The 24,796-nt window shown below is 47.5% G+C and overlaps 1 protein-coding gene across 1 annotated transcript in view; it reads left to right on the plus strand.

The window, feature by feature from the left end:
• Window positions 1–24,559, plus strand: part of ripk4 (receptor-interacting serine-threonine kinase 4) — a 66,080-nt gene extending 41,521 nt beyond the window's left edge. Inside the window, exons 3-8 of the mRNA XM_072513186.1 lie at window positions 1,568–1,713; window positions 2,230–2,279; window positions 8,552–8,710; window positions 9,665–9,774; window positions 16,570–16,822; window positions 20,777–24,559. Of these exons, the coding sequence (XP_072369287.1) occupies window positions 1,568–1,713; window positions 2,230–2,279; window positions 8,552–8,710; window positions 9,665–9,774; window positions 16,570–16,822; window positions 20,777–21,981 (1,923 nt within the window). The 3' untranslated portion in view covers window positions 21,982–24,559. The remainder of the gene's footprint in view (window positions 1–1,567; window positions 1,714–2,229; window positions 2,280–8,551; window positions 8,711–9,664; window positions 9,775–16,569; window positions 16,823–20,776) is intronic.
• The last annotated feature ends 237 nt before the right edge of the window (window positions 24,560–24,796 follow it).

The following is a 24,796-nucleotide window of genomic DNA, read 5'->3' on the forward strand; positions in this document are numbered from 1 at the left end:
CCCCCCCCCCCACCCCCTCCCCCCCACTGTGCAACCCAATCCCATTCTTGCTTCTTTTCCTGCTGTGTGATCCAACCCCCTTTGTGAAAGCCTCTGACTGGTTAGTGTGTACAATTCTCTCTCCATTGTTTGACCTCTGCTCTTGATTTTCCCTAGTGAGAACGCGTTTGTGGGTGATAGTTATCTACATACATGCAGCACAAGAAATGGACTATTGTGCTTGTGTTGGCTTCTGGAATGGGTCTATTTGAGAAATCCCTGTCATTTCCATCTTGTTCTTTAGCTCTAAAAATAACTCCTTTTCAAGTCCATGATCAATTGGGGCTTTGCAAGTTACTGAATCTGCTTCCATCACCTTTTAAAAGCTGTGCTCTCCAGATCTCACTGTGGTTAAAAATCAATATACTTCCAATTCCCCAATGGTCATTTTGTCAAGTACCTTAAATCTGTCCCCTCTGGTTACTGACCTTCCAAACTTCCTCCTTAATTACTCTGTTAAAACTCTCCATGAAATCTCCACTTAATCTTATCTGACCTTAAGAAAAACGAATCCAGCTTCTCAGAGACCACTTGAAAACGTTTTCTAATTGTTTTGACTTCCCATGGTTCAATCCTGGCCCCGGGTCACTGTCCGTGTGGAGTTTGCACATTCTCCCCGTGTCTGCGTTGGGTCTCAACCCCACAGCCCAAAAGATGTGCCCGTCATCGCTGACCTACGCTGGCTCCTGGAGTTTGCAGGGTTTAGCCTTTGAAATTCTCATCCTTATTTTCAAATCCCTCCGAGGCCTCACCCCTCCCTGTTTCTGTAATGTCCTCCCGCATCATAGCCCTCTGAGATATCTGTGCTCATCTGATACTGGCCCTCTTGAGCATCCTTGATTTTAATTGCTCTACTCTTGGTGGCTCTGCCTTCAGCTGCCCGTAGGCCCCAAGTGCCTGGAATTCCACCTCTCACCCTGACTGCCCCTGTACCTTGCTTTCTTCCTCTTTGACTAAGCTTTTGGTTATTTGCCCCAATAGTACCCAAAAAGATTAGGTGGGGTTACTGGGTTACGGGGATAGGGTGGAGGTGTGGGCTAAAGTGGGGAGCTCTTTCCAAGGGCTGGTGCAGACTCGATGAGCCGAATGGCCTACTTCTGCGCTGTACATTCTATGATACAATACGTACATAGTAGACAAAAAAGAATAATCGACAGAGTACATTGACAAATGGTACATCGACAAACAGTGATTGGTTACAGTGCGGAACAAGGGGCCAAACAAGGCAGAATCATGAGCAAGAGCAGCATAGGGCGTCGTGAATAGTGTTCTTACAGGGTACAGATCCGTCTGAGAGAGAGTCGTTGAGGAGTTTAGTAGCTGTGGGGAAGAAGCTGTTCCTGTGTCTGGATGTGCGGGTCTTCAGACTTCTGTACCGTCTGCCTAATGGAAGGGATTGGAAGAAGGCAATGCCTGGGTGGGAGGGTGTGATATTTTGCTTTGAAATGTGCAAATGAAGCACCTTGGCACTATGTTAAAAGCAATCTATAAGTACATGTTGTTGTAAATTAACCTTTTCTCTGCATAGATCTCAGACTTTGGATTGGCGAGGTGGAATGGATTGGCCAACACGCAAGACATTAGCTTGGATGGTTTCTGTGGTACAATTGCGTACCTGCCTCCAGAACGTTTACGACAGAAGAGGAATTCTGACATTAAGCACGATGTATACAGGTTAGATACTTTCCTCCTCACCAATAATAAAGGCTGGTAACTTTTTTAAAAAATGCTGCAGAGTGGCAGAAGATGGCACTTCTGTTGGGGCCACTATTTTGGTTTGGTTGCAGGTGAGTTGAGTGTGGTTTTTAGACCTTATTCTCCAACACCTGCCATCAGCCAAAAGAGGTTATCTTAAAAAAAAAAATTCAGACCATTTTCAGAGCTGCAATTAGTCCTCTGCAAACCTCAACACAAATTCGCCAAGTGTTTTCTCTGCGAGCAACTGGGTCAATCTGATTCCATAAATGCCCTTGTTTCAAATGAAACGCAAGTGGAATTTAAAATACTGTGCATCGGTGAGAGTTGCTGCTTTGGAGTATTCCATGATGAGATGTCATGCTGTGCAGCTAGCTGGAGGTGTTAATATGCCCTGCATGATTTAAAAGATCTGTTACCACCTTCAATGTCAATTTTCTCTTCAACAGTTCTCTTTGATAATTCAACATCTCTGCATTTCTCTTCCTGTTGCAGTTTTTCCATTGTCATCTGGGGGATTTTAACACAGAAGAAACCTTTTGCAGGTACGTGCAGTGATGAGTTCTCTCTTCCCGTGGATGTATCTGCAGTTGAAAGAATTTTCCTCTGCCAACAGACACACGCCATTTATTCTGCTCTGTCCTGTGATAGATTGGCGTCTTTGCAAACAGCATGTTGGAAAGTTAATTTCAGGATCTGTGCTCTGACTGATGGCTCCTCCTCTCTTGAGATGAGGCCCTGTTCTGGCTCCTATTTTGTTCCTCCTTCATAACAATGACCTTCCCCAATGTGTATTCAACCTGTCTACTGATGTTTCCACGCTGTTCATTAACGTCCTTTAGAGTGCATTCAGCCTTCATTCCTCTTGCAATGCATTTTTTTTTGAACATTGGAATGTGAGCTATGTTTACTGTGCATTGCTGGTTTTCCTGAGAAGGTGGTGGTGGTGTCCTTGTTCTTGATAGTGATACAATGCAATGTCTTTACAACACAGTATCTTGCCGACCCACTTGGATAGTCTTTACCACATTGGAGACAGTCGAGTCAAGTGTAGAGTCACATGTGGCAAGTAACATTCGCGTCCCACAAGTGCCAAGCAATGACCATTGTTCCTTGACGTCCAATGGCATCACCATCATTGACTGAATCCCCCACTCTCAACATCCTGAGGGTTATCATTGAACGGAACCTAAACCTCACTAGCTATATAAATGCTGTGGTGACAAGAGCAGGTCAGAGACCAGGAATCCTGTGGCAAATAACTCACCTCCTGACACTCCAAAGCCTGTCCACCACTTACAAGGCACAGAGTGTAATGGAATACTCGCCACTTGCCAGGATGAGTGCAGTTCCAACAACATTCGAGAAATTCGACACCATCCAGGACAAGGCAGCCAGCTTGATTGGCACCCCTTCCACAAGCATTCACTCTCTCCACCACCGACACACAGGAGCAGCTGTGTGTACCGTTTAGAAGATGCGCTACAGGAACTCATCAAGGCTCGCAGCACATTCCAAACCTACGATCTCTACCATCTAGAAGTACAACGGCAGTAGATACATGGGAATCCCACCACCTGGAAGTTCCCCTCCAAGTCACTCATCATACTGCCTTGGAAATATATCCCCATTCCTTCGCTGTCACTGGGTCAAAATCCTGGAGCTTCTTTCCTAATAGCACTGTGGGTGTACCTACAGCACAAGGACTGCAGCGGTTCAAGAAGGCAGCTCACCCACCACCTTCTGAAGGGCAATGAGGTTTCGGTAACAAATGCTGGCCGAACCAGCGAAGCCGAGGTCCTGTAAAAATGAATTTTTTACAATGTAGGGCGGGGACAATACGAATGGCAAATTTCCAAGCAGTTGAGATTTAATGACAGTTCAGCAATTCTCATGGTCAATTTTTTGTGCTATGCCAGAAATGATCAAATTTATTGACTTCTCGAATTTTCCACCACCTGAGTTGCAGTCTAACAACAGAATAAACACCACCTGACCTGCTGTGTATTTCCAGCATTCTCTGTTTTTATGCCAAAAAGCATTATAAAACAGTAGGCGCGATCTAAAAGCCGTGTCGCACCCAACTCGGGACACGATGTGGCTGGTAAATCTCGCGGGGTCTTGTGAAATGTCGAGATCTGGACCCCACCCAGAGCGGGCAGGACCAAAATTTGCATACTTAAGTGTGCAGTTAGGCATATGTACCGGGCAGAGCTAATCAGCCCCTGGGATCGAACGGCCTCGCCAAAGAAAACCCAGCTGGTTGCCATTTAGCACTAGTCTCCACAAACGGGGACCAGGCAGAACGGCACATCGGGTGGTCTCTCAGGCAATCGGAGGCCCCGGGTGGTTGGCCGCTGGGCAGGGTTACACTCTGGCACTGCTTATGCCACCTTGGCGCTGTCACCCTGGCAATGACGGCCAGGCAACATGGCTGTCCCACCAGGGTGCCAGCCGAGCACTGCCAAGGTGACATTTTGCCCATGATGGGGATGTCCTCTCCTTATGAGGTAGGGTGTGGGAGAACTCAAAGCCCCCTCAACGGGTACGTTTGGGAGGGGGTTCAGGGGGTTGCAACCTGATCTCTTCCTGCACTGACGGGTGGAGCTCCTCAGTGCAAGAAAGATAAGAGTCCCGTTCGATAGCAGGGTCATTCCCCGGCAGCCTGGGGGTTTCCCGACGGTGTGGGGCTGCTCCATAATGGGAAACCCCATTGACCAGCTGGTGTAACGCAGCATCCCGCCGGTGGGGTGAAACAGAAATGTGGCGCGGCAGGACGGAAAATCCAGCCCATGATCTTTTGGGAATGAAGCCAAATGAGCCATAGAAAATTTACAGCACAGAAGGAGGCCATTCGGCCCATCTTGCTCATGCCAGCCTGAGGACATCCAGATGCCATTTCTAATCCCACCTTCCTGCACCCGATCCACAGCCCCATACTTTACAGCACTTAAGATGCAAATCCCGATACTGTTAAAAAAGAGTTTCGGGTCTTTGCCTCCACCACCAGCCTGGGTAGCAAATTCCAGACTCCCACTGCCCCCTGCGGAATAAAGTTATTCCTCGTGCCCCCTCTACACCTTCTGCCACTTGTCTTGCCGTACCTTCCCGTAACAGCCTCCCCGAACAGGCGCCGGAATGTGGCGACTAGGGGCTTTTCACAGTAACTTCATTTGAAGCCTACTTGTGACAATAAGCGATTTTCATTTTCATTTCATTTGAATCTATTGCCCCGGTTCTCGAATTCTCCACCAAAGGAAACAATTTCATCCTGCCCACTCTATCTCTCCCCCCTCATAATTTTGTACACCTCAATTAAGTCTCCCCTCCGCCTTCTTTGTTCCCAGGAAAATAACCCCAACCTATTCCCATCTTTCCTCGTAGCTACACTTTTCTCGCCCTGGCAACATTCTTGTAAACCTCCTCTGCACTCTCTCCTGTAAGAAAGATCAAAGCAGATACGAAGGATTAGGATTTCTGATCATGTGATAATAAAACTAAATCGGCTTTCTCTAGGTTATAAATTCTGAATTCCCCATGCCCGTCATCGAGTACTCAAAACATTATTGTGTTTCAGTGCTACGAAGGCCTATCTCCTTCTAAACCAAACACCGTCTACCACCTCATGTTGCTGAGTCCATTCCACCCTTACAAATTCATCAGCAATTCACATTCTTAGCCTCAATGATCGTCTTTTATCATAATCATTAACACATCTTCTCCATTCCTAAAGCTCAAAAAAACAACAGGAACAATTGTGTACTTTCCCCTCAGTCATTTCTAACCCTCTCCAATGCCCAAGCCCATCTGAGATTTGAAAATGTTTCCATAGCTTTAACACATCTGGGCAGTTTAGAAAAGCGTTGTCTGATTATCAACCCTTCTCTCACTCGCTCCTGCGCACACTTTCTCTCTCTATCTCATCTTATTCACCATGTTATGATTTGTCATTGTTTTATTAAGTATTTTAATTCAAATTTGTAGAATTTTACAAAACCAAAACAAAATCATTACACCCCCAGTTACAATAAACCTGCACCAACGCACCCCCACCCCTTACAACAGTTGACAGTAACTAGCTCTCAAAATTCAAAATAAACAAACCCCATCTCTTGTGGAATCCCTCATTTGCCCCCCTCGGGGCGAATTTCACCTTATCAAGATGTAAGAACTCCATTAAATCCCCCCGCCACGCCGAGGCGCAGGGTGGAGAAGCTGACCACCACCGCACCAGAACCCGCTTGCGAGCGATCAATGAGGTGAAGGCTAAAATATTGTGCTATCTTGCACTCCCTCATACATGCCAAACCTGCGCAGCTTTACTAACCAATGCATAACGCGATTGGTATCTAAATGATTGATTTATCTTGGCAAATCATTTTGGGATTAGACAGGTAGCCAACAGTGCATCTTCTTATTGATGGCGACATTGTGACACATCTGATGTGCCAATTCTTTGGACTCCTATCCCCAGGGGGAAAGAAATTTGACTTTTGAATTCCATTTTTGAATATTGATTGGGAGGAGATTGGTTAGAATTGTGGAGCGGAAAACATTTTTATTTTAGTTTTGGCAGTCCCCCATTCGGTGTGCAAGTCAAGTACGATGGTGTAAAGCTCCTGCTACTCTTCCCTAACAATGTGTCCTAGCTGCAATCTCAAAGTTACGCACCCCCTACCGTAACCGTGTGGTATTTTACATGAATGAATGAAATGAAAATCGCTTATTGTCACAAGTAGGCTTCAAACGAAGTTACTGTGAAAAGCCCCTAGTCGCCACATTCCGGTGCCTGTTCGGGGAGGCACATGCTGCTGGCCTACCTTGGTCTGCTTTCAAAGCCAGCGATTTAGCCCAGTGTGCTAAACCAGCCCCAGATGCCAGATATCCCCATTAACTGGATGGCTGCCAATTCACCCATACTTGGTAGTGCTATACAGTGTGACCATACTCATTTCATGTAGGATCCTGAGAGAGGAGACGGTCATCTCCTCATGGTTTTAACTAGGTTTGAATACAGGAGCAAAAGATGCAAGATGAATTCCTATTCCAATACATCATCAAGCTCCTGACTGTAATAAATTGTTGTCATTATATTACCCGTACTGCGATAAAAGACAGTGTTTTCATGCATTACCAAACATTCCGATGTGTTTAATTATATCTGTTTGACCAAGTTGATAGCACAAATATGAGGGCAAGAGTTCAAATCCGTCATGAGGATGGGTAGATTAGATTTAGATTTATTGTCACGTGTACCGAGGTACTGTGAAAAGTATTGTTCTGCGTACAGTCCAGGCAGATTGCTCCAGACATGAAAAATATTTATGATAGACACACAATGTAAATATATAGACATCAGGTGCAGCATACGGAGTGTAGTGCTGCTCAGTGGAGAAGATGCGTGGTGAGATCAGTTCAGTCCATAAGAGGGTCATTCAGGAGGCTGGTGAGCGTGGGCAAGAAGCTGTTTTTGAATCTGTTGGTTTGCGTTCTCAGACTTTTGTATCTCCTGCCCGATGGGAGAGGTTGGCAGAGAGAATAACCCGGGTGGAATGGCGTCCCTGATTATGCTGCCCGCTTTCCTCAGGCAGCGGGAGGTGTAGACAGAGTCAGTGGATGGGAGGCGGGTTCGCGTGATGGACTGGGCTGTGTTCACGACTCTCTGCAGTTTCTTATGGTCTTGGGCCGAGCAGTACTCAATCTACGCTGCTGTCCTCGTGCAACGCTGAGAGCTTTTGCTTTTCAAAACTTAAGGAGAAATCAATGACTGGTTACAGGACAGAAATAGGTAATTCAGTCTGTCCTAGATCATAGAATTTACAGTGCAGAAGGAGGCCATTTGGCCAATCGAGTCTGCACCAGCTCTTGGAAAGAGCACCCTACCCAAGGTCAACATCTCCACCCTATCCCCATAACCCAGTAACCCCACCCAACACTAAGGGCAATTTTGGACACTAAGGGCAATTTATCATGGCCAATCCACCTAACCTGCACATCTTTGGACTGTGGGAGGAAACCGGAGCACCCGGAGGAAACTCACACACACACTGGGAGGATGCGCAGACTCCGCAAAGACAGTGACCCAAGCCGGAATCGAACCTGGGACCCTGGAGCTGTGAAGCCATTGTGCTATCCACAATGCTACCGTGCTACCCTCTTGTCAGTGCCACTCCCCTGCCTTCTCTCTATAGCCCTGCGCATTCTTTCTTTTCAGATAAACTAATTCCCTTGCAATGCCTCGATTCAACCTTCCTCCACCACATTCCCAGGGAGTCCATTCCGGATCCTAGCCATCACTGTGTGAGAGAGCTTCTCCTCAAGCCGCCATTGCTTCTTGGGACTACTACCTTAAACCGGCGCCCTCTAGTTCTCGATCCTTCCGAAATGGGAACAGTTTATCCCCAGCTACTCCGTCCTGACCCTCATGATTTTTGAATGCGTTTACAGAATCTACTCTCAACCTTCCCTTCTCTGAGGAAAAGAGTTCCACCTTCTCCAGTCCGTCTGCGCAACAAAAGTTTCTCATTGTCTGGGACCATTCTCCAGAATCCTTTCCGCCATGCTCTCCTAACGCTTTCACACCTGGAGCAGGAAATATTCCCAGTGTTGCAGCCGAGGTTCCTCAGTCGATTGATACCACTGAAAATGTTAGTCAATTTGTTTCTCCATCAGAGCGGATGCAGAATTGCTCCTGTCTCGACGTGGGTTTCTGCGCTTCTAATATAAAGCGCTTTGAGACATGATAAACGGCGAATTAAATGCAAGTGTTGAAATTTCTTCAAAGCTCTATTGGCTTATCTTTATTCATTTTTTGCAGCTGAAACAAATATTCTGCACATTATGGTCAAAGTAGTGAGTGGTCTTCGTCCTGATCTATCGGTGATTCCTAAATCTAGACCACCGGCGTGCAAGAGTTTATTGAAACTGATGAAGCGATGCTGGATGGAAATTCCCAGTGACCGCCCAACATTTCAAGGTAAACCTTACTTTAAAATTACATTGACAGTGCATTGGCCAGAAGTAGCATGCAAGCAAAATGGTGATGCAGGAAGTAGTCCCCATCCCACTGTACCTGTAAACTACTTTGAGCAGCAGCAGTTAATCCCCTCTTACTCACTATTGTTTTGTATTTCTGATGCCAACTATTCGCTTAGCGTCTGTGACTTAGACTCACTACCAATTATGGGCACTTTTGTATTGTGTACTTGTGCCCAATAGGAACCGTACTGCGATCGAGCCATCTTAGGAACATAGAAATGGGTGTGGGCCATTCAGCCCATCGAGTCTGCTCCGCCATTCAATACGATCATGGCTGATCGGATATTTCAATGTCTTTTACACCCACTATCTTGTGCGTGCGTGTATGAAGAGAGAGCAAGAGATTTCTATCCCACCAATCAAGGCGGCCTTCAGGACGCGCGACAACGCAGAATCGCCGAGCAGAAGCTTATAGCCAAGTTCCGCACACATGAGTGCGGCCTCAACCGGGACCTGGGATTCATGTCGCATTACATTCATCCCCCACCACCTGGCCTGCAAAATCCTACCAACTGTCCTGGCTTGACACAATTCACACCTCTTTAACCTGGGGTTACCCCATCTCTGGATCTGTGAAGATTTAATCACCTGCTAATGCTCGCATTCCAAGCATTGTCTGGCGTCTTTGAATTTGTCTATATATGTGTTTCTGGAACATACCTCTTCATTCACCTGAGGAAGGAGCAGCGCTCCAAAAGCTAGTGACATCGAAACAAACCTGTTGGACTTTAACCTGGTGTTGTAAAACCTCCTACTGTGCTCACCCCAGTGAATGCTGCTTTGATTTCTCCCTCTCGGCTCTGCAAGTCCAATTAGAACATGCTTGAAAATAAATGTTGCAATTTTAAAGGCACAAAGAAGCCTCTTAACACCATTCATTTTATTTTCAAAGAAATCACTTCAGAAACTGAAGAGCTTAGCACCAAGCCACAAGAAATGGCGCAAGAGAAACCACAAGAACAGCCTTTGGATTCTGGCCAAACTCATGAGGCAAGCAAAAAGGTAAACTTTCCTTGTACTTTTGCTTTAAAGGCAAGATTGAGTTAAGTTGGAACAACTCTGAGAAACGATTGTTGAGACTGAGGTCTCAAGACTTGACTCCAAACCTGATGGCGTAACTTGCTAGACATCTCTTTGAGTAACCTAGATTGGGAAATTCTACTTCCTGCTCAGTACAGATACAACTTGCCCATAAAACCTGAGATCATCATGACTGTCTTGTTGGTTGGCTTGCCGAAGACGTTTGAATTTCAAAAGCAATTGTAAGCTCTGTCTCATTCCCAATATTGTTCCCCCTTTTCCTCAAGGAAATGACAAGAATACAATTGACGTCCCAACAGTTCTCTAATATCGTGCTCAGGTAGCCATTCTTCGAGTGTGAGTCTAGACCATCATTGTGAATTGACATGCCTAAAGCGCACCATTCCAACCCCATAGGAGGGGTGACGAACTAATGCTCAGATTGGGAACATTTTACTCCAGCAAGCTTATAAACATTGTAATTTAAACACCAGTGTAGTATATGCAAAGATTGACCTCTTTGTGTACAACTCTTAGTTATTCTTTCGTGGGATGTGCCCTTCGCTGGCTAGACCAGTATTTATTGCCCATCCACAAGTGTCCTTGATAAGGTGGTGGTGAGCCACCTTCTTGAACCGCTGCAGTCCCTGTGGTGTAGGCACATCCACTGTGCTGTTAGGGAGGGAGATCCAGGATTTTGATCAGGTGACAGTGAAGGGATGAGATAGTTCCATGTCCGTATGGTGTGTGGTTTGAAGGGGTGCTTGAAGGTGGTGGCGTTTCCATGCATCTGCTGCCCTTGTCCTTGGTGGTAGTGCTCATGGTTTGGACGTTGCTGTAAATGCAAACCTAAGACAAGAAATGCACAGCAGGTCAATCAGATCTGATGACTAGGGAGGATATTTTGGGTTTGAACAAAACACTGCAAGTTTAGATGAACCTCTACTTCCTGTTATAACTGAGAGAAGTGTTCCCCATATATAATCATGGAAATTGGCAGAGATAGAGTCCCCATGTTTTGGCCATCCTTATTTGGTTTGTAATAATCTAAGCACAGGGGCTTGAGGCAAGAGGCTAGGAATCCTGTGGAGTGTAACTCATCTCCTGACTCCCCAAAGCTTGTCCACCACCTACAAAGCACAAGTCTGGAGTGTGGTGGAACACTCTCCACTTGCTTGGATGAGTGCAGCTCCAATATCACTCAAGAAGCCTGATTACCATCCAGGACAAAGCAACCAGCCTAATTGCTCCCCCTTCCACAAACATTCATTCATTCCCTCCACCACTGACGCACAGTAGCAACAGTGTGTACCAACTACAAGATGCACTGCAGGAACTCACCGAGGCGACTTAGAAAGCACCTTCCCAACACATGACCACTGCCACCTAGAAGAAAAAGGGCAGCAGACTGGGAACCTCACCACTTGGGAGTTCACCTCCAAGTCACTCACCATCCTGGCTTGGAAATATATTGGCGTTCCTTCACTGTCGCTGGGGAAAAATCCTGAAACTCCCGACCTGATAGCACAGTGGGTGTGTCCACACCACATGAATTGCAGCGGTTCATGGCAGCTCACCACCACCTTCTCGTGGGCAATTAAGGATGGGCAACACATGCTGGCCTTGCCATTCTCATCCCATGAATGGATTAAAAAAAGAGGGATCAGGTTACGGGCCCTGTGTAAAATAAACTTGGGTAAAGATAATATAAACAAAGCACTACAGCCTTTCAGATCACTAAACTGTAGTGCTTTGTTCATATCATCTTCATCTAAATTTATTTTATACTGGGTCTAAACCCTGATCCAGAATTTTGACCCAGCGACAGCGAAGGACGGTGATAGTTTTCCAAGTCAGGATGGTGAGTGACTTGGAGGGGAATTTCCAGCTTGTGGTGTTTTGCCATATGTCCATTGTCCTTATCCTATTGGGTGGATGAGGTTTGATTGGTGTTGTTGAAGGAGGCTTGATGTGTTGTTGCAGTGCTTCTTCTAGATGGCACCGCTGCCCCTGTACTTCAGTGGTGGAGGGAGTGAATATTCAAGTGTTGGACGGGATGCCAGTCAAAATCCTTTTTTAAAAATTTGTTTGAGGGATGTGAACTTCGCTGGCTCGGCACAAATCCATTGCCCATCCCTAATTGCCCTTGTGAAAGTGGAGGTGAGCCACCATCTTAAACCCCTACAGTCCACATGGTGTAGGTACACCTGTAGCACTCTTAAGAACCAACTAGGTTGTTTTGTCCTGGAAGGCGTTTCTGGAGTTGCACTCATCCAGGAAAGTGGAGAGTATACCAGTACAGTCTTGACTTGTTAATCTGGATTTAAAATATGTTACTATATATGTTTTTTAAAAAATATTTTATTCTTCTCCTTTTTCACATTTTCTCCCAAATTTACAGTCATCAATAAAAAATAATCAGTAACGAATGTAATGTCAATCCCCATATCAATAACAACGATCCCATCCTCCCACCAAACCCCAGACACTGGCCCGCATGTCAACATGAACAAATGGCAAAAAGGAATCAGGAATCACCCATAGTCACCATTAACACATACAGTCCCCCTCCCCCAAACCTCCCAGCCCCCAACCCCCCTAATATTCGATGTGATCCATTTCTCGAACGTGCATAATGAATAACGCCCATGAATTGTAGAACCCCTCCATCCTTCCCCTCAGTTCAAATTTGACCTTTTCAAGCGTTAAGAATTCCAGCAGGTCCCCCGCCACGCCAGGGCACAGGGTGGAGAGGTTGATCTCCACCCTAACAGCATCTGCCTTCGAGCGATCAATGAGGCGAAGGCTACGGCATCTGCCTCCGTGCCCGTTTCCAACCCCGGCTGGCCCGACACCCCGAATATGGCCCCCCGAGGGCCTGGGTCCAGTTTCACGTGCACCACTTTAGAGATTCCCCGAAACACCCGCGATGTCTTGCGAGATTCTGTTCATTCTCACGAGATGTTTCAAGTGTCGCAATTAAATGGCCTCGTTGAGCCACCAGGTCGGATGGGCCGAGGCCGTAAATCGCACCCAGAGTTGACCTTTTGGGCCAAAATGATGATAATTCTTGACGAAAGATCATCAACAATTTGTGCAGGGAATTCTTCCAATGTTGTGATGAAGATTCCTCCTCTGAACCAAAACCACCAGAACACAATATCTGGTAACTGGTCATTTACTACTTCCTACATTTAGAACTCGGGCGAGGAGAAATTATTTCACTCAAAGGATTGTGCTTTTTGGAATTCTCTACCCCAGAGGATTGTGGTCGTTCCAGTCACTACACTTAAGACTGGGATAGACCGGTTTTTGGTGTCTCAAGGAATGAAGGGCTGTGGGGAGTGGATGGGAAAATGAAGTTTAAATCAATGATCGTACTGAATGGCACAGCAGGCTTGACAGGCATTTGGCCTCCTGCTGTTCCTATCCTTATACTCTTATTTGTGGAGCTTATTGTGCACAAAATGGCAGCTTTGTTTTGCCCCCAAAGTGGGGGTGACTAGAAAAGAAATTAATTGAAAGTGAGCAGTTTGGGACGAGAGGATGAGAAAGTTATTACATCAATGCAGTTTTGTTGGATATATTGGAATGGTTGCTCTTGCTCATGGCTTAATCACCTAGAATTAGGAGGTTTAGAACAAAGAACAAAGAAAAGTACAGCACAGGAACAGGCCCTTCGGCCCTCCAAGCCCGTGCTGACCATGCTGCCCGACTAAACTACAATCTTCTACACTTCCAGGGTCCATATCCCTCTATTCCCATCCTATTCATGTATTTGTCAAGATGCCCCTTAAATGTCACTATCGTCCCTGCTTCCACCACCTCCTCCGGTAGCGAGTTCCAGGCACCCACTACCCTCTGTGTAAAAAAACTTGCCTCGTACATCTACTCTAAACCTTGCCCCTCGCACCTTAAACCTATGCCCCCTAGTAATTGACCCCTCTACCCTGGGGAAAAGCCTCTGACTATCCACCCTGTCTATGCCCCTCATAATTTTGTAGACCTCTATCAGGTCTCCCCTCAACCTCCGTCGTTCCAGTGAGAACAAACCGAGTTTATTCAACCGCTCCTCATAGCTAATGCCCTCCATACCAGGCAACATTCTGGTAAATCTCTTCTGCACCCTCTCTAAAGCCTCCACATCCTTCTGGTAGTGTGGCGACCAGAATTGAACACTATACTCCACGTGTGGCCTAACTAAGGTTATATACAGCTGCAACATGACTTGCCAATTGCTTTTACTCTCCATGATTGGCCTGGAGTCTTCAGGAATTGAGGATCAATCTCCAGGGCAACTTGGAGCAGGCATACCAAAGGGGCAGCAGTGTTTTCCCCGTTTTTATTTTGTTTTTGAACAATGCTGTTCATTAGCTGTAAAAATATTGGGAGATTGGGGTGAAGAAATGTTTTTTTACTGCCAGTCGAGACTCGAGCAACCAATTACTGAAGATCGTTTCCGCTTTCGATGATTTGGGAAGGTGATGGGGAGTCAGGCAGTAATGAGATAAAATCTTCATGTGTACATAACTCAACAGCAGATTGTTTCATGGCCCAGTTTAGCCAACTGTTGTACAATAGATTCAAGAAACATAAGCAAACTTGAATGGCATTCAGTGTCGCTTGAACCACCGCCCAAATACACATGGAAGGAACATGTGGCGGGATTCTCCGACTCCCCAGCGGGTCGGAGAATCGCTGGGGGTTGGCGTGAATCCCGCCCCCGCCGTCCTCCGAATTTTCCGGCCCCCCCCAAAATCACCCCGGCATGAATCGCGCCGCCCGCCTCAGAGAATGGCAGGGACCGGCGCAACGCAATAGGCCCTGGGGCCGCCCAAATTCTCCGGCCCGCGATGGGCCGAAGTCCCGCCCGTTTAACGAGGGTCCCGCCGGCGTAAATCAAGGTTGGTCCCTATCGGTGGGACCCAGCTCCGTGGGCGTCCTCCTGGGTCCTCAGGGGGGTGGGGGGGGGGGGGGGGGGGGGGGGGGCGCAGGGCGATCTGGCCCCGGGGGTGTCCCCATGGTGGCCTGGCCCGCGATCGGGACCCACCGATCTGCGGGCGGGCCTGTGCCGTGGGGGCAGTCTATTCCTCCGCATCAGCTTTGTACCGATCCGCGATGGCCGACGTGGAGATGAACCCCCTCCTTGCGCATGCGTGGGGATGACGCCAGCAGACGCTGGCGCTCCCGTGCATGCGCCGGCCAGCGGAGGCCCTTCGGCCCGGTTGGCGTGGCGCCAAGCCCCTTCCCGCCGGCCAGCGCGGCACAAACCACTCCGGCGCTGTCCTAGCCCCCGAAGGTGCGGAAGATTCCGCACAGTTGGGGCGGCTCGACGCCGGAGTGGTTCCCGCCAGTGTTTGTGCCGTTTATCCCGCCCCGACGATTCGCGCAGAATCCCGCCCATGATCTCTTTCTAAATTCTTCCTTCAATCTCGGCTGCTGGTAAAATAGATGAAAGACATGATCATGGAGAGAAATGGGTAGAGCAAAACATTACAAAGACTGTACAATGTAAAGAGTCACTCGGTCATAGCTCCATAATATTAGTCGGGAATTATTTCCAGTAAAGCTCTGAAACAACTACAGAGAGTGGTGAACATTGCCCAGTCCATCACGCGAACCCGCCTCCCATCCATTGACTCTGTCTACACCTCCCGCTGCCTTGGGAAAGTGGGCAGCATAACCAAAGACCCCTCCCAGCCGGCGTATTCACTCTTCCAACTTCTTTCATCGGGCAGGAGATACAAAAGTCTGAGACACGCACTAGCAGATTCAAAACAGCTTCTTCCCCTCTTATGGACTGAACTGATCTCTTCACACATCTTCTCCACTGAGTAGTATTACATTCCTGTATGCTTCACCCGGTGCCTGTGTCTATGTTTTTACATTGTGTATTTTATGTTTGCCCTATTATGTATTTTCTTTTCATGTGTGAAATCATCTGTCTGAACTGTACGCAGAATGATACTTTTCACCGTACCTTGGTACACGTGACAATAAACAAATCCAATCCAATCAAGTTTGGCCCTGCCCAGTTTTCCTAACCTTAGAGAGGTAGAGATCAAAGGAGAGAATATTGTCCATGTGGAGTTTGCACATTCTCCCCGTGTCTGCTTGGGTTTCACCTCCACAACCCAAAGATGTGCAGATTAGGTGGATTGGCCACGCTAAATTGCCCCTTAAGGCCAGCAGTGCGGGTTCAATTCCTGGACCAGCCTCCCCGAACAGGTGCCGGAATGTGGCGACTAGGGGCTTTTCACTAACTTCATTTGAAGCCTTCTTGTGACAATAAGCTATTTTCATTTCAGTTGGGGGGAAAAAAATAATAATTGGGTACTCTAAATTTATTTATTTTAAAAAGAGAGAATATTGTGTGCAGACAATGGGTGGTAAAGTAGCACAGTGGTTAGCACTGTTACTTCACAGCGTCAGGGGCCCAGGTTCGATTCCCGGCTTGGCTCACTATCTGTGCGGCGTTTGCACGCTCTCCCTGTGTCTGCGTGGGTTTCCTCCGGGTGCTCCGGTTTCCTCCCACAAGTACCGAAAGATGTCCTTGTTCGGTGAATTGGACATTCTGAATTCTCCCTCAGTGTACCCGAACAGGCGCTGGAGTGTGGAGGCTAGGGGATTTTCACAGTAACTTCATTGCTCTGTTAATGTAAGCCTACTTGTGACATTAATAATTATTGTTATTAATTATAATATTATGCGCTGTTCATCTGGCTTTCATCCCGTTTACATGTGACATGACACGTTCTATCTTTTTCCCCCTCTCAGGACCAAGCAGTCCAGGCTGAGCAGCCGGTGCAGAAACGGCAATCCAAGCTGGCCTCTGACAGTGATGAATGCAGCCTTTCCCAGCTGCTGTCCCAGCTGGATTCGGGTTTCGAATCGACTGGGAATGACTGCCCAGCGGGAGGGGAGGTGGCCGACAGCAAGAAGAGACTGTCGGGAATCTCGTCCATTGACTCTGCGTTCTCATCCCAAGGATCCTTGTCATTATCGTTTGGGAAGGACGCTGGAGGGGTTGGTAAGTTTATTAAATGTTGCATCCAGGTGTTGTTTAGCTCGCATTGACTATTAGTCACCCACGGCTGCGATTCCCATATCCACTTTTAAGGTGGTAACTCCTGGCCGGCTGCAACCATGCCAACTGCCCTCTGCCGCTATTCACTGTATGAACCTGGGCACCGATTGTTGGCAGGGAACTTGGCCATTGGAGTTATCACAAGCTGACTTGCCTGGTCCTAGCTCATGTTTTTCCAATGGGGGAGATCACAGGTCATGATTGGGAGTGCAAACATTCCCTATTTTTATTTCCTTCTTCCCTCGCCTGCAAATATGTGGAGCCACTTGTAGCATCCAATCACCTCCGTGCAAAATAAAAGCCAGGAATGAATTGTAAACCTTCTGGTATGCGTGGCTCTGTGCCGCACCCGAAGGAGCATTTGCCCACCAAGTCACCATTGGGGTAATTGAGCAGCAACCTGAGTGAACCACACGGCTAGAAGTTAAGTTGTTTACAGTGTCATCCAATCAGGACAATATGGTAAAATGAGCAAAATACTGCAGATGTTCCTGAAACCGAGAGCAGAGAATGCTGAAAAACTCAACAGGCCTGGTACCATGTGTAGGGAGAGAAATTCAAGTCCGTTTGTCTCCTCTTCAGAATTGAAGAGGGGGAGAAATGTGTTGGATATTAAAATGCAGGGTGGCACAGTGGTGATGAAAAGGCAATAAATGATTGGGATAATAAAACAAGGGGTTTAAGATGGGGGCAAAGGGTCAGCCGACAATATGGTATTTGTCGGGCCATCTAGTTTGGCAGCCCAGGTTACCGGCATCAACAGCAATAGTTTAGCTCTTTCTACTGTCTTTAACACAATTTGGACTGGAGGCATTGGGCCAAATGGCCAGCGATCTGTGACTTTGCTATTTTCCCTCAACTGTCCAACTATTTAATGTGCTGTTGGAGTCTGTTTGTCAGAGGTAGCGACAATCGCGTAATTGTTAAACTCTTGCTGTGTGACCCAATGGACTTCTACCTTCTGAGGTACAATTATTGTAGGTGTAGTATATTAAGTAATTGTGGTTTTCCAAAATCTTTTACACTTTCCATGGGATATGGTTATCGCTGGCTAGGCTAGCCTTTATTGTCCATCCCTAATTGCCATTGAGAAGGTGGTGATGCGTCACCTCCTTTAACCGCTGCAGTCCATTTGGTGTGCATGCACTCACAGTGCTGTTGAGGAGGGAGGGAGTTCCAGGATGTTGCCCCGGTGACAGCGAAGGAACGACGATATATTTCCAAGCCAGGGTGGTGAGTGACTTGGAGGAGAACCTCCAGGCAGTGGTGGGGTTCCCAGGTATCTACTGTCCTTGTCCTTCTTTGTGGTAGTGGTCATGGGTTTGGAAGGTGTTGTCTAAGGAGTCTTGGTGAGTTGCTGCAGTGCATCTTGTAGATGGTGCACACACTGCTGCTGCTGCCGATGGTGTTGTGGGTGAATTTTGGCAGCGGTGCGAATGAAGAGGGCTGCTTTGTTCTGGATGGTGTTGAGCTCTTGTTTGTTGTTGGTGCTGCACTCATCCAGGCAAGTGGAGAGTGATTGAGCACACTCCTCACTTGTGCCTTGTAAATGGTGGACGACTTTGGGGAGTCATGGGAGTTCATTGGCTTTATGCAATTCAAATTGTGGTGACTTATTTTGGCCAGATTATTTGATAGATAAACAGGAAATTCAGTGTGTGTAGATCATAAGACCACAAGACCATAAGACATAGGAGCGGCGGTAAGGCCATTCGGCCCATCGAGTCCACTCCCCCATTCAATCATGGCTGATTTCAACTCCATTTACCCGCTCTCTCTCCATAGCCCTTAATTCCTCGAGAAATCAAGAATTTAATACAGTTGCCCATGAGTGGGTATGTAAATTATGTAAAATCTGCAAGTGACTTTCCTGCTGCCTGACTACCCATCCCCCAATTTTGCGGTGATTTTATAGGTCGCGGGAGAGACGTAATTTGGCTGTTCACCCTCTCCTAGTTTTAGTTCTGCTAGTTGTGGCTCTTGTGTGGCCACTTCCTGCCTGTGTTACACAGTTAATTTGAGCCGGAGAAAGGAGGTCAGAGAAAGAAACATTGAAACATAGCAAATAGGTGCAGGAGGAGGCCATTCAGCCCTTCGAGCTTGCACCGCCATTCTTTATGATCATGGCTGATCATCCAACTCAATGGCCTAATCCCGCTTTTCCTCATATTCTTTGATTCCCTTCGCCCGAGTGTTATATCTGACTGTTTCTTGAAAACATAGTGCTTTGACCTCAACTGCTTTCTGTGGTAGTGAATTCCACAGGCTGATCGCTCTCTGGGTGAATAAATTTCACCTCACCTCAGTCCTAAATGGTCTATCCCGCATCCTCAGACTGTGACGCCTGATGCCCCACCATTGGGAACATCCTTCTTGCGTCTCGTCCCGTTAGATGTTGGGGGAATGTCCAACAAGGTAGCCAGCTTGGCTCTGGGATGGGGCAGTGAGGATGACCCCCTTCATGGACAGGGTTGTATTCCAAGATCTTTGCATGTAACCCCCTAACACCACCTCCTTCCTTCCCTCCTACCATGAGTGCACCTGTCCACCCTGGACTTGCCTTGCATCCAGCTCTTCTTAACTGGGGCTGGATGCAGTTCCAACAATGGCCACCACTCCTGGTGGCTCTGTTACGATGAGAGAGGAGAGTGAGGGGCGGGATTCTCCGCAATCGGCGCGATGTCCGCCGACCGGCGCCAAAAACGGCGCGAATCAGTCCGGCATCGTGCCGCCCCAAAGGTGTGGAATTCTCCACATCTTGAGGGGCCGAGCCCTCACCTTGAGGGGCTAGGCCCGCGCCGGAGTGATTTCCGCCCCGCCGGCTGGCGAGAAAGGCCTTTGGCGCCACGCCAGCTGGCACGGAAATGACTTTGCCGTGTGACGCATGCGCGGGAGCGTCAGCGGCCACTCATGGCATCCCCGTGCATGCGCAGCGGAGGGGGTCTCTTCCTCCTCCGCCATAGTGAAGACCATGGCGAAGGCGGAAGGAAAAGAGTGCCCCCACGGCATAGGCCCGCCCGCGGATCGGTTGGCCCCGATCGCGGGCCAGGCCACCGTGGGGGCACCCCCCGGGGCCAGATCGCCCCGCGCCACCACCCCCCCCAGGACCCCGGAGCCCGCCCGCTCTGCCTTGTCCCGCAGTTCGAAAGGTGGTTCAATCCACACCGACTGACGTGGGTTGACAGCGGCGGGACTTCGGCCCATCGCGGACCGGAGAATCGGCGGGGGTGGGTCCGCCGACCGGCGCGAGTTCCGCCGAATGGCGCAGCGCGATTCCCGCCCCCGCTGAATCTCCGGTGGCGGAGAATTCGGGACACGGGGGGCGCAGGATTCACGCCGGCCCCCGGCGATACTCCGACGCGGTGGGGGGGCCAGAGAATCGCACTCGAGATTTCCTCTGCTGACCTTTCTGGTGATGGGGTGAGAATCTCTGCCACCAATTAAATCCTGCCCAATATCATTTAAAAAAAAAATAAAAATAAACTTAGCATACCCAATTCATTTTTTCCAATTAAGGGGCAATTTAGCGTGGCCAATCCACCTAGCCTGCACATCTTTGGGTTGTGGGGGCGAAACCCACGCAAACGTGGGGAGAATGCGCAAACCCCACACGGACAGTGATCCAGAGCCAGGATCGAACCTGGGACCTTGGCGCCTGGAGGCAGCAGGGCTAACCCACTGCGCCACCGTGTTGCCCTTCTGACCAATGTCATGATGTAGCTGCTTTTTAATGAAATTGCTCAATTCCTCTGGGCATACATGTCCAATGAATGGAACATTTACCCTCTTGCTATTTAATCGCTTGTGCTTCTGAAATATGTGTTATCTGGACGCTTTTAATTTTCCTGCACGATGTACAAGAATTGATTGTCTTCTTTTTTTAAATTTTTCTCCCAGAGCAATCTGTCTCGGATATACCAAAGAAGAAACTCTACGAAGCCATCATGTCAGGTGATGTTGGCAAGTTGATGAAACTCCTGCAGCCACAAGATGTGGACCTGATCTTGGACGACGGCATGAGTCTCCTACACTACGCTGTGGAACTGGGCAATGAGGAAGCTGTCCGGTTGTTGCTTTTGTACAACGCCAATCCTAACATTCCAAACAAGCGGGCCTCTACGGCACTTCACCTTGCCGCCGAGAAGAACCTTAAGGTCATTGCCGAGCTGCTTCTAGGGAAAAAGGCGAATATAAATGCCAAGGATGAAGATCAGTGGACTCCACTCCACTTTGCAGCACAGAGTGGCGAAGAAACTCTTTCAAGGTTATTGCTGGACAGGAATGCTTCGACCAACGAGGTGGACTTCGAAGGTCGAACGGCACTGCATGTCGCTTGCCAACACAGCCATGAAAATGTGGTCCGTGTTCTATTGAGCCGAGGGGCTAACGCCCAAGCTAAAGGGAAAGATAACTGGACACCGTTACATTTTGCTGCCTGGCAAGGCCATCACACCATTACAAAGCTTCTTATTAAGCAGGTTGGGGCTGGTGGCGAAGTGCTGACAACTGATGGGAGAACCCCGCTGCATCTAGCAGCTCAGAGAGGGCAGTACAGAGCAGCTCGAATCCTCTTGGAATTCAAGAGCATCGTGAACGGGAAAACCTCGAGCCGGCCTACCCCTCTTCACCTGGCCGCGGAGGCTGGTCACACCAGCACCTCCAGGCTTCTCATCAAGCACGGCGTGGACATCAACGCAGTGACCGGGGAAAGCTGGACCGCCCTACACCTAGCCGCCAACCATGGTCACCTGCAGACTGTGAAAATGTTGGTCGAAGAGCACGCCAATCCTGAAGCCAGGGATTCCCTTCAGCGAACAGCCGTCCACCTCGCTGCAGATAAAGGGCACAGCGAAGTGGTAAGGGAGCTTCTCTGTAGCACGTGTGACATCAATGTCACGGATGCCGAAGGGCTAACACCTCTACATTTGGCAGCAAAGTGCGGACATCTGAAATGTGTTGAGATCCTCCTTGCTTATGGCGCTGATGTTAATTTGTATGACAAAAAATTTCAGACTCCGTTATGCCTGGCTCAAGAAACTGGCAACAGCTTAGTCATCGATGCCCTTCAGTGCCTGACAGACTCGGACACTGAAATCTTGTAAGATGGCGAAAACTGAGATTGCTGGCCATGAATTAGAACCTCAAAGCCTGCTGAGTTAATGCACAAGATTTCTTGAGGTGGAGAATTGCTTGGACTGAAGACTGTTCGGTGTTCTTTGTGTTTTTTAAAAAATCCTCCATTTAATGGAACTGTCCATTTAATGGGATGTGGGCAGACAATTATCTAAGGAGCTTTCACCAATGTTTTGAAATTGTTCAGGAGGTCTTTCCTACTCTGATTTCAAAGTGCAGAGTGTTCCTCAGCATTGCTTAAACCCCTCCACATGTAATCATTTATATACCCCTTGTTCCTGATAACTGCTTCGAAGACTATATTACACAGTGGAATTGCTTTTTAAAAAAAAAATAAGTTAGAATTCCAAATTGTTTGGCTGTACCACAGGGTTTCGTGATTTGTGCCATGAGAAATATTGCTTTTGTGCCAAATAGCAAACTTGTCAAATTCATTCTGCATTTGATTTGTCTTCGGGGGGGGGGGGGGGGGGCGTGGGGACAGCTCCTTCATCAGGAACCTACCTCTTCATTCATCTGATGAAGGAGCTACGCTCCAAAAGCTAGTGGTTCCAAATAAACCTGTAACCACTCTACGAATAAGTGAGGAGGGCGTCTACGAACCCTTCGAAACAAAAGTGAAAAACAGCATTGGATTGGTAGCCCTTTGCATGTGGTATAGCAGCGAGGGACCTCAGCCCCCCATTTTCACACTTCTACCAGTTTTGTTGTTTCTTAGTTGTAGCATCATTGGGCTTGACCCAGATGTGCAGGGACTCGCTTTACTCAATCTAAATGAAATCTGATTAAGTTTTGTTTCCTTAAGGGAATTACTTATGTTGTAGCATGCATATGAGCAATGATTTATACTCAATGGACAAATTCTTATGTAGCAAGACAAGTTTATTGTATCCAAAGGCCTTCAATTATAAAACTTGCATCATTGCCAAGGGGTCATGAATTCCAATGTCATATTGCCAGTACCGTATTATTAACCTTAATGGCTCTGTACAATTTAATTCCAATCTTTGTCTTTTACATGGCATTTGGCATTTTTTGCTTACAAGTAATACATTTTTATATTTCAAAAGTGTTACAAAGGGAATGATACCTAACCAAGGGCCCTGTGCAGAATTTGACAATAACATTACCCGGGAAAACTAGGTCGCTTGTGTTCTTCTTGGCACACTTTTACTATAAAGGTAGACTTTTAAAAACTGTGTATGAGCTATAAATTCTCCACTATTAGTTTGCATTAATGGCTCTTTAGGAATATTCATCAGGCAGGAGCATTGGGGTTGCAACTGGTGCCTCCAACTCGAGGAGAGGGCAGAAAGCAGCCCTTGGCTCAGTCTTTCTGCAGTAACCCTCACTGGGTAGTGTGGACGGACATTGAGAGAGGACAGGATTGGTCTTGGGTATGACCCCCTCAACAGACACATTCTTCTGTCCCAGGCTTTACACCACAATGACTAGCCACTTGGGCAAGTTGCTACAAGCACCTGTGGATCAGATCAGTCATGATCTCATTGAATGGCGGAGCAGACTCGGTGGGCCGAATCGCCTACTTCTGCTCCTAGTCTTATGGCCCTATGGTCTTACGGAACTGTACCCAGTAACAGCACTAAGGTTCAAACTAAATGGAAGAAGGAAACACCTCTTTAGAAATGATTATAGTGTTCTGTAAAAAAAAAAATGAGGCTGTAAGAGGAGTTTGCACTTGTATCACTTCAAGCTTCCCCAGTGTGCAGAAGTGCAAGAAATGTTTCCAATGCAAAACTTTAGATCATTAGCAGTGTGTGTGTTACATATCTAAATTTATAGACACCTGCCAATTCCTAAACCTCTCTCATCGGCAATAACCTGTGCCATTTTGATGCCAATTTGACTTTGTTGCTTTTAAGGGACATGCCCCCTTTGCAAAATCCCCAGGTAAACACAGCCCCCACCTTCGCAGCAGAATAAGACCGCGTGGATCACATGGTGTAATGTTTAAACAATTTCTTGCAGAGCGGGGCAACAATTTCTTACAGAGCAGGGCGACATTAGGAAGTTGATCAGTTCCAAAACCCTGTTGAAGGGACGTACCCGCCTCTTTAAAAGTGAACTTCCGTTCGAATATATCAACGTCCGTGCTAATTAAATGTATGATGTATTAGCACGAGCAAATTAGGGGGAACCTCTCCTTGGTCACGGCCGCGGGTCGTCTCTTTGGCTGTCACTCTTACTGCATGTAGGTATCAAAATACAGTAAGCGAAGTACTGAATGTTTCCTGCTTCTCACTTGCCAGTGTTGATAGACTATTAGTCGGGTAGGAAGGGTACTTTATTAAGGTGTAAATAGTAATTCAACACATCAGTATATGGGCCATCATGTATAGCATTTTAATGTGTCTCAGGTGGTAGTGTTGATTTTTCCTTGTTAAGTTTTCATTTATCGAAATTGCTGTGCGATTGTTGGAAATATGTACGCTTTAGTACAACTCAGAAGAGGCAATGTTTGCTTTGTACTGTCATAGATTACTGATCCTTGTATTGTCGTTTCACTAATAAAAAATTATGATGACACTGTCTTGTCCATATTTCACTATGGTGACTCCCTCCCCCGCACCCTGCCCCTGCTTCCCTGCTACGGGGCGGGGCAATGATTCTTTGTGCCTCAGTGGGTGAAGCCATAGGGGAAGTTGCCAATCTAGTGTGCAGAAAACTCCTGAAGATTTGTCACTGCTATTCAGTTTACAATATGTATCAATGACTTGGAGGGAGGAAGTAAATGTACTGTAGCCACATTTGCAGATGACACAG

Source organism: Scyliorhinus torazame, chromosome 8 (genome assembly GCF_047496885.1).
Source record: "Scyliorhinus torazame isolate Kashiwa2021f chromosome 8, sScyTor2.1, whole genome shotgun sequence".
Classification (NCBI taxonomy): domain Eukaryota; kingdom Metazoa; phylum Chordata; class Chondrichthyes; order Carcharhiniformes; family Scyliorhinidae; genus Scyliorhinus; species Scyliorhinus torazame.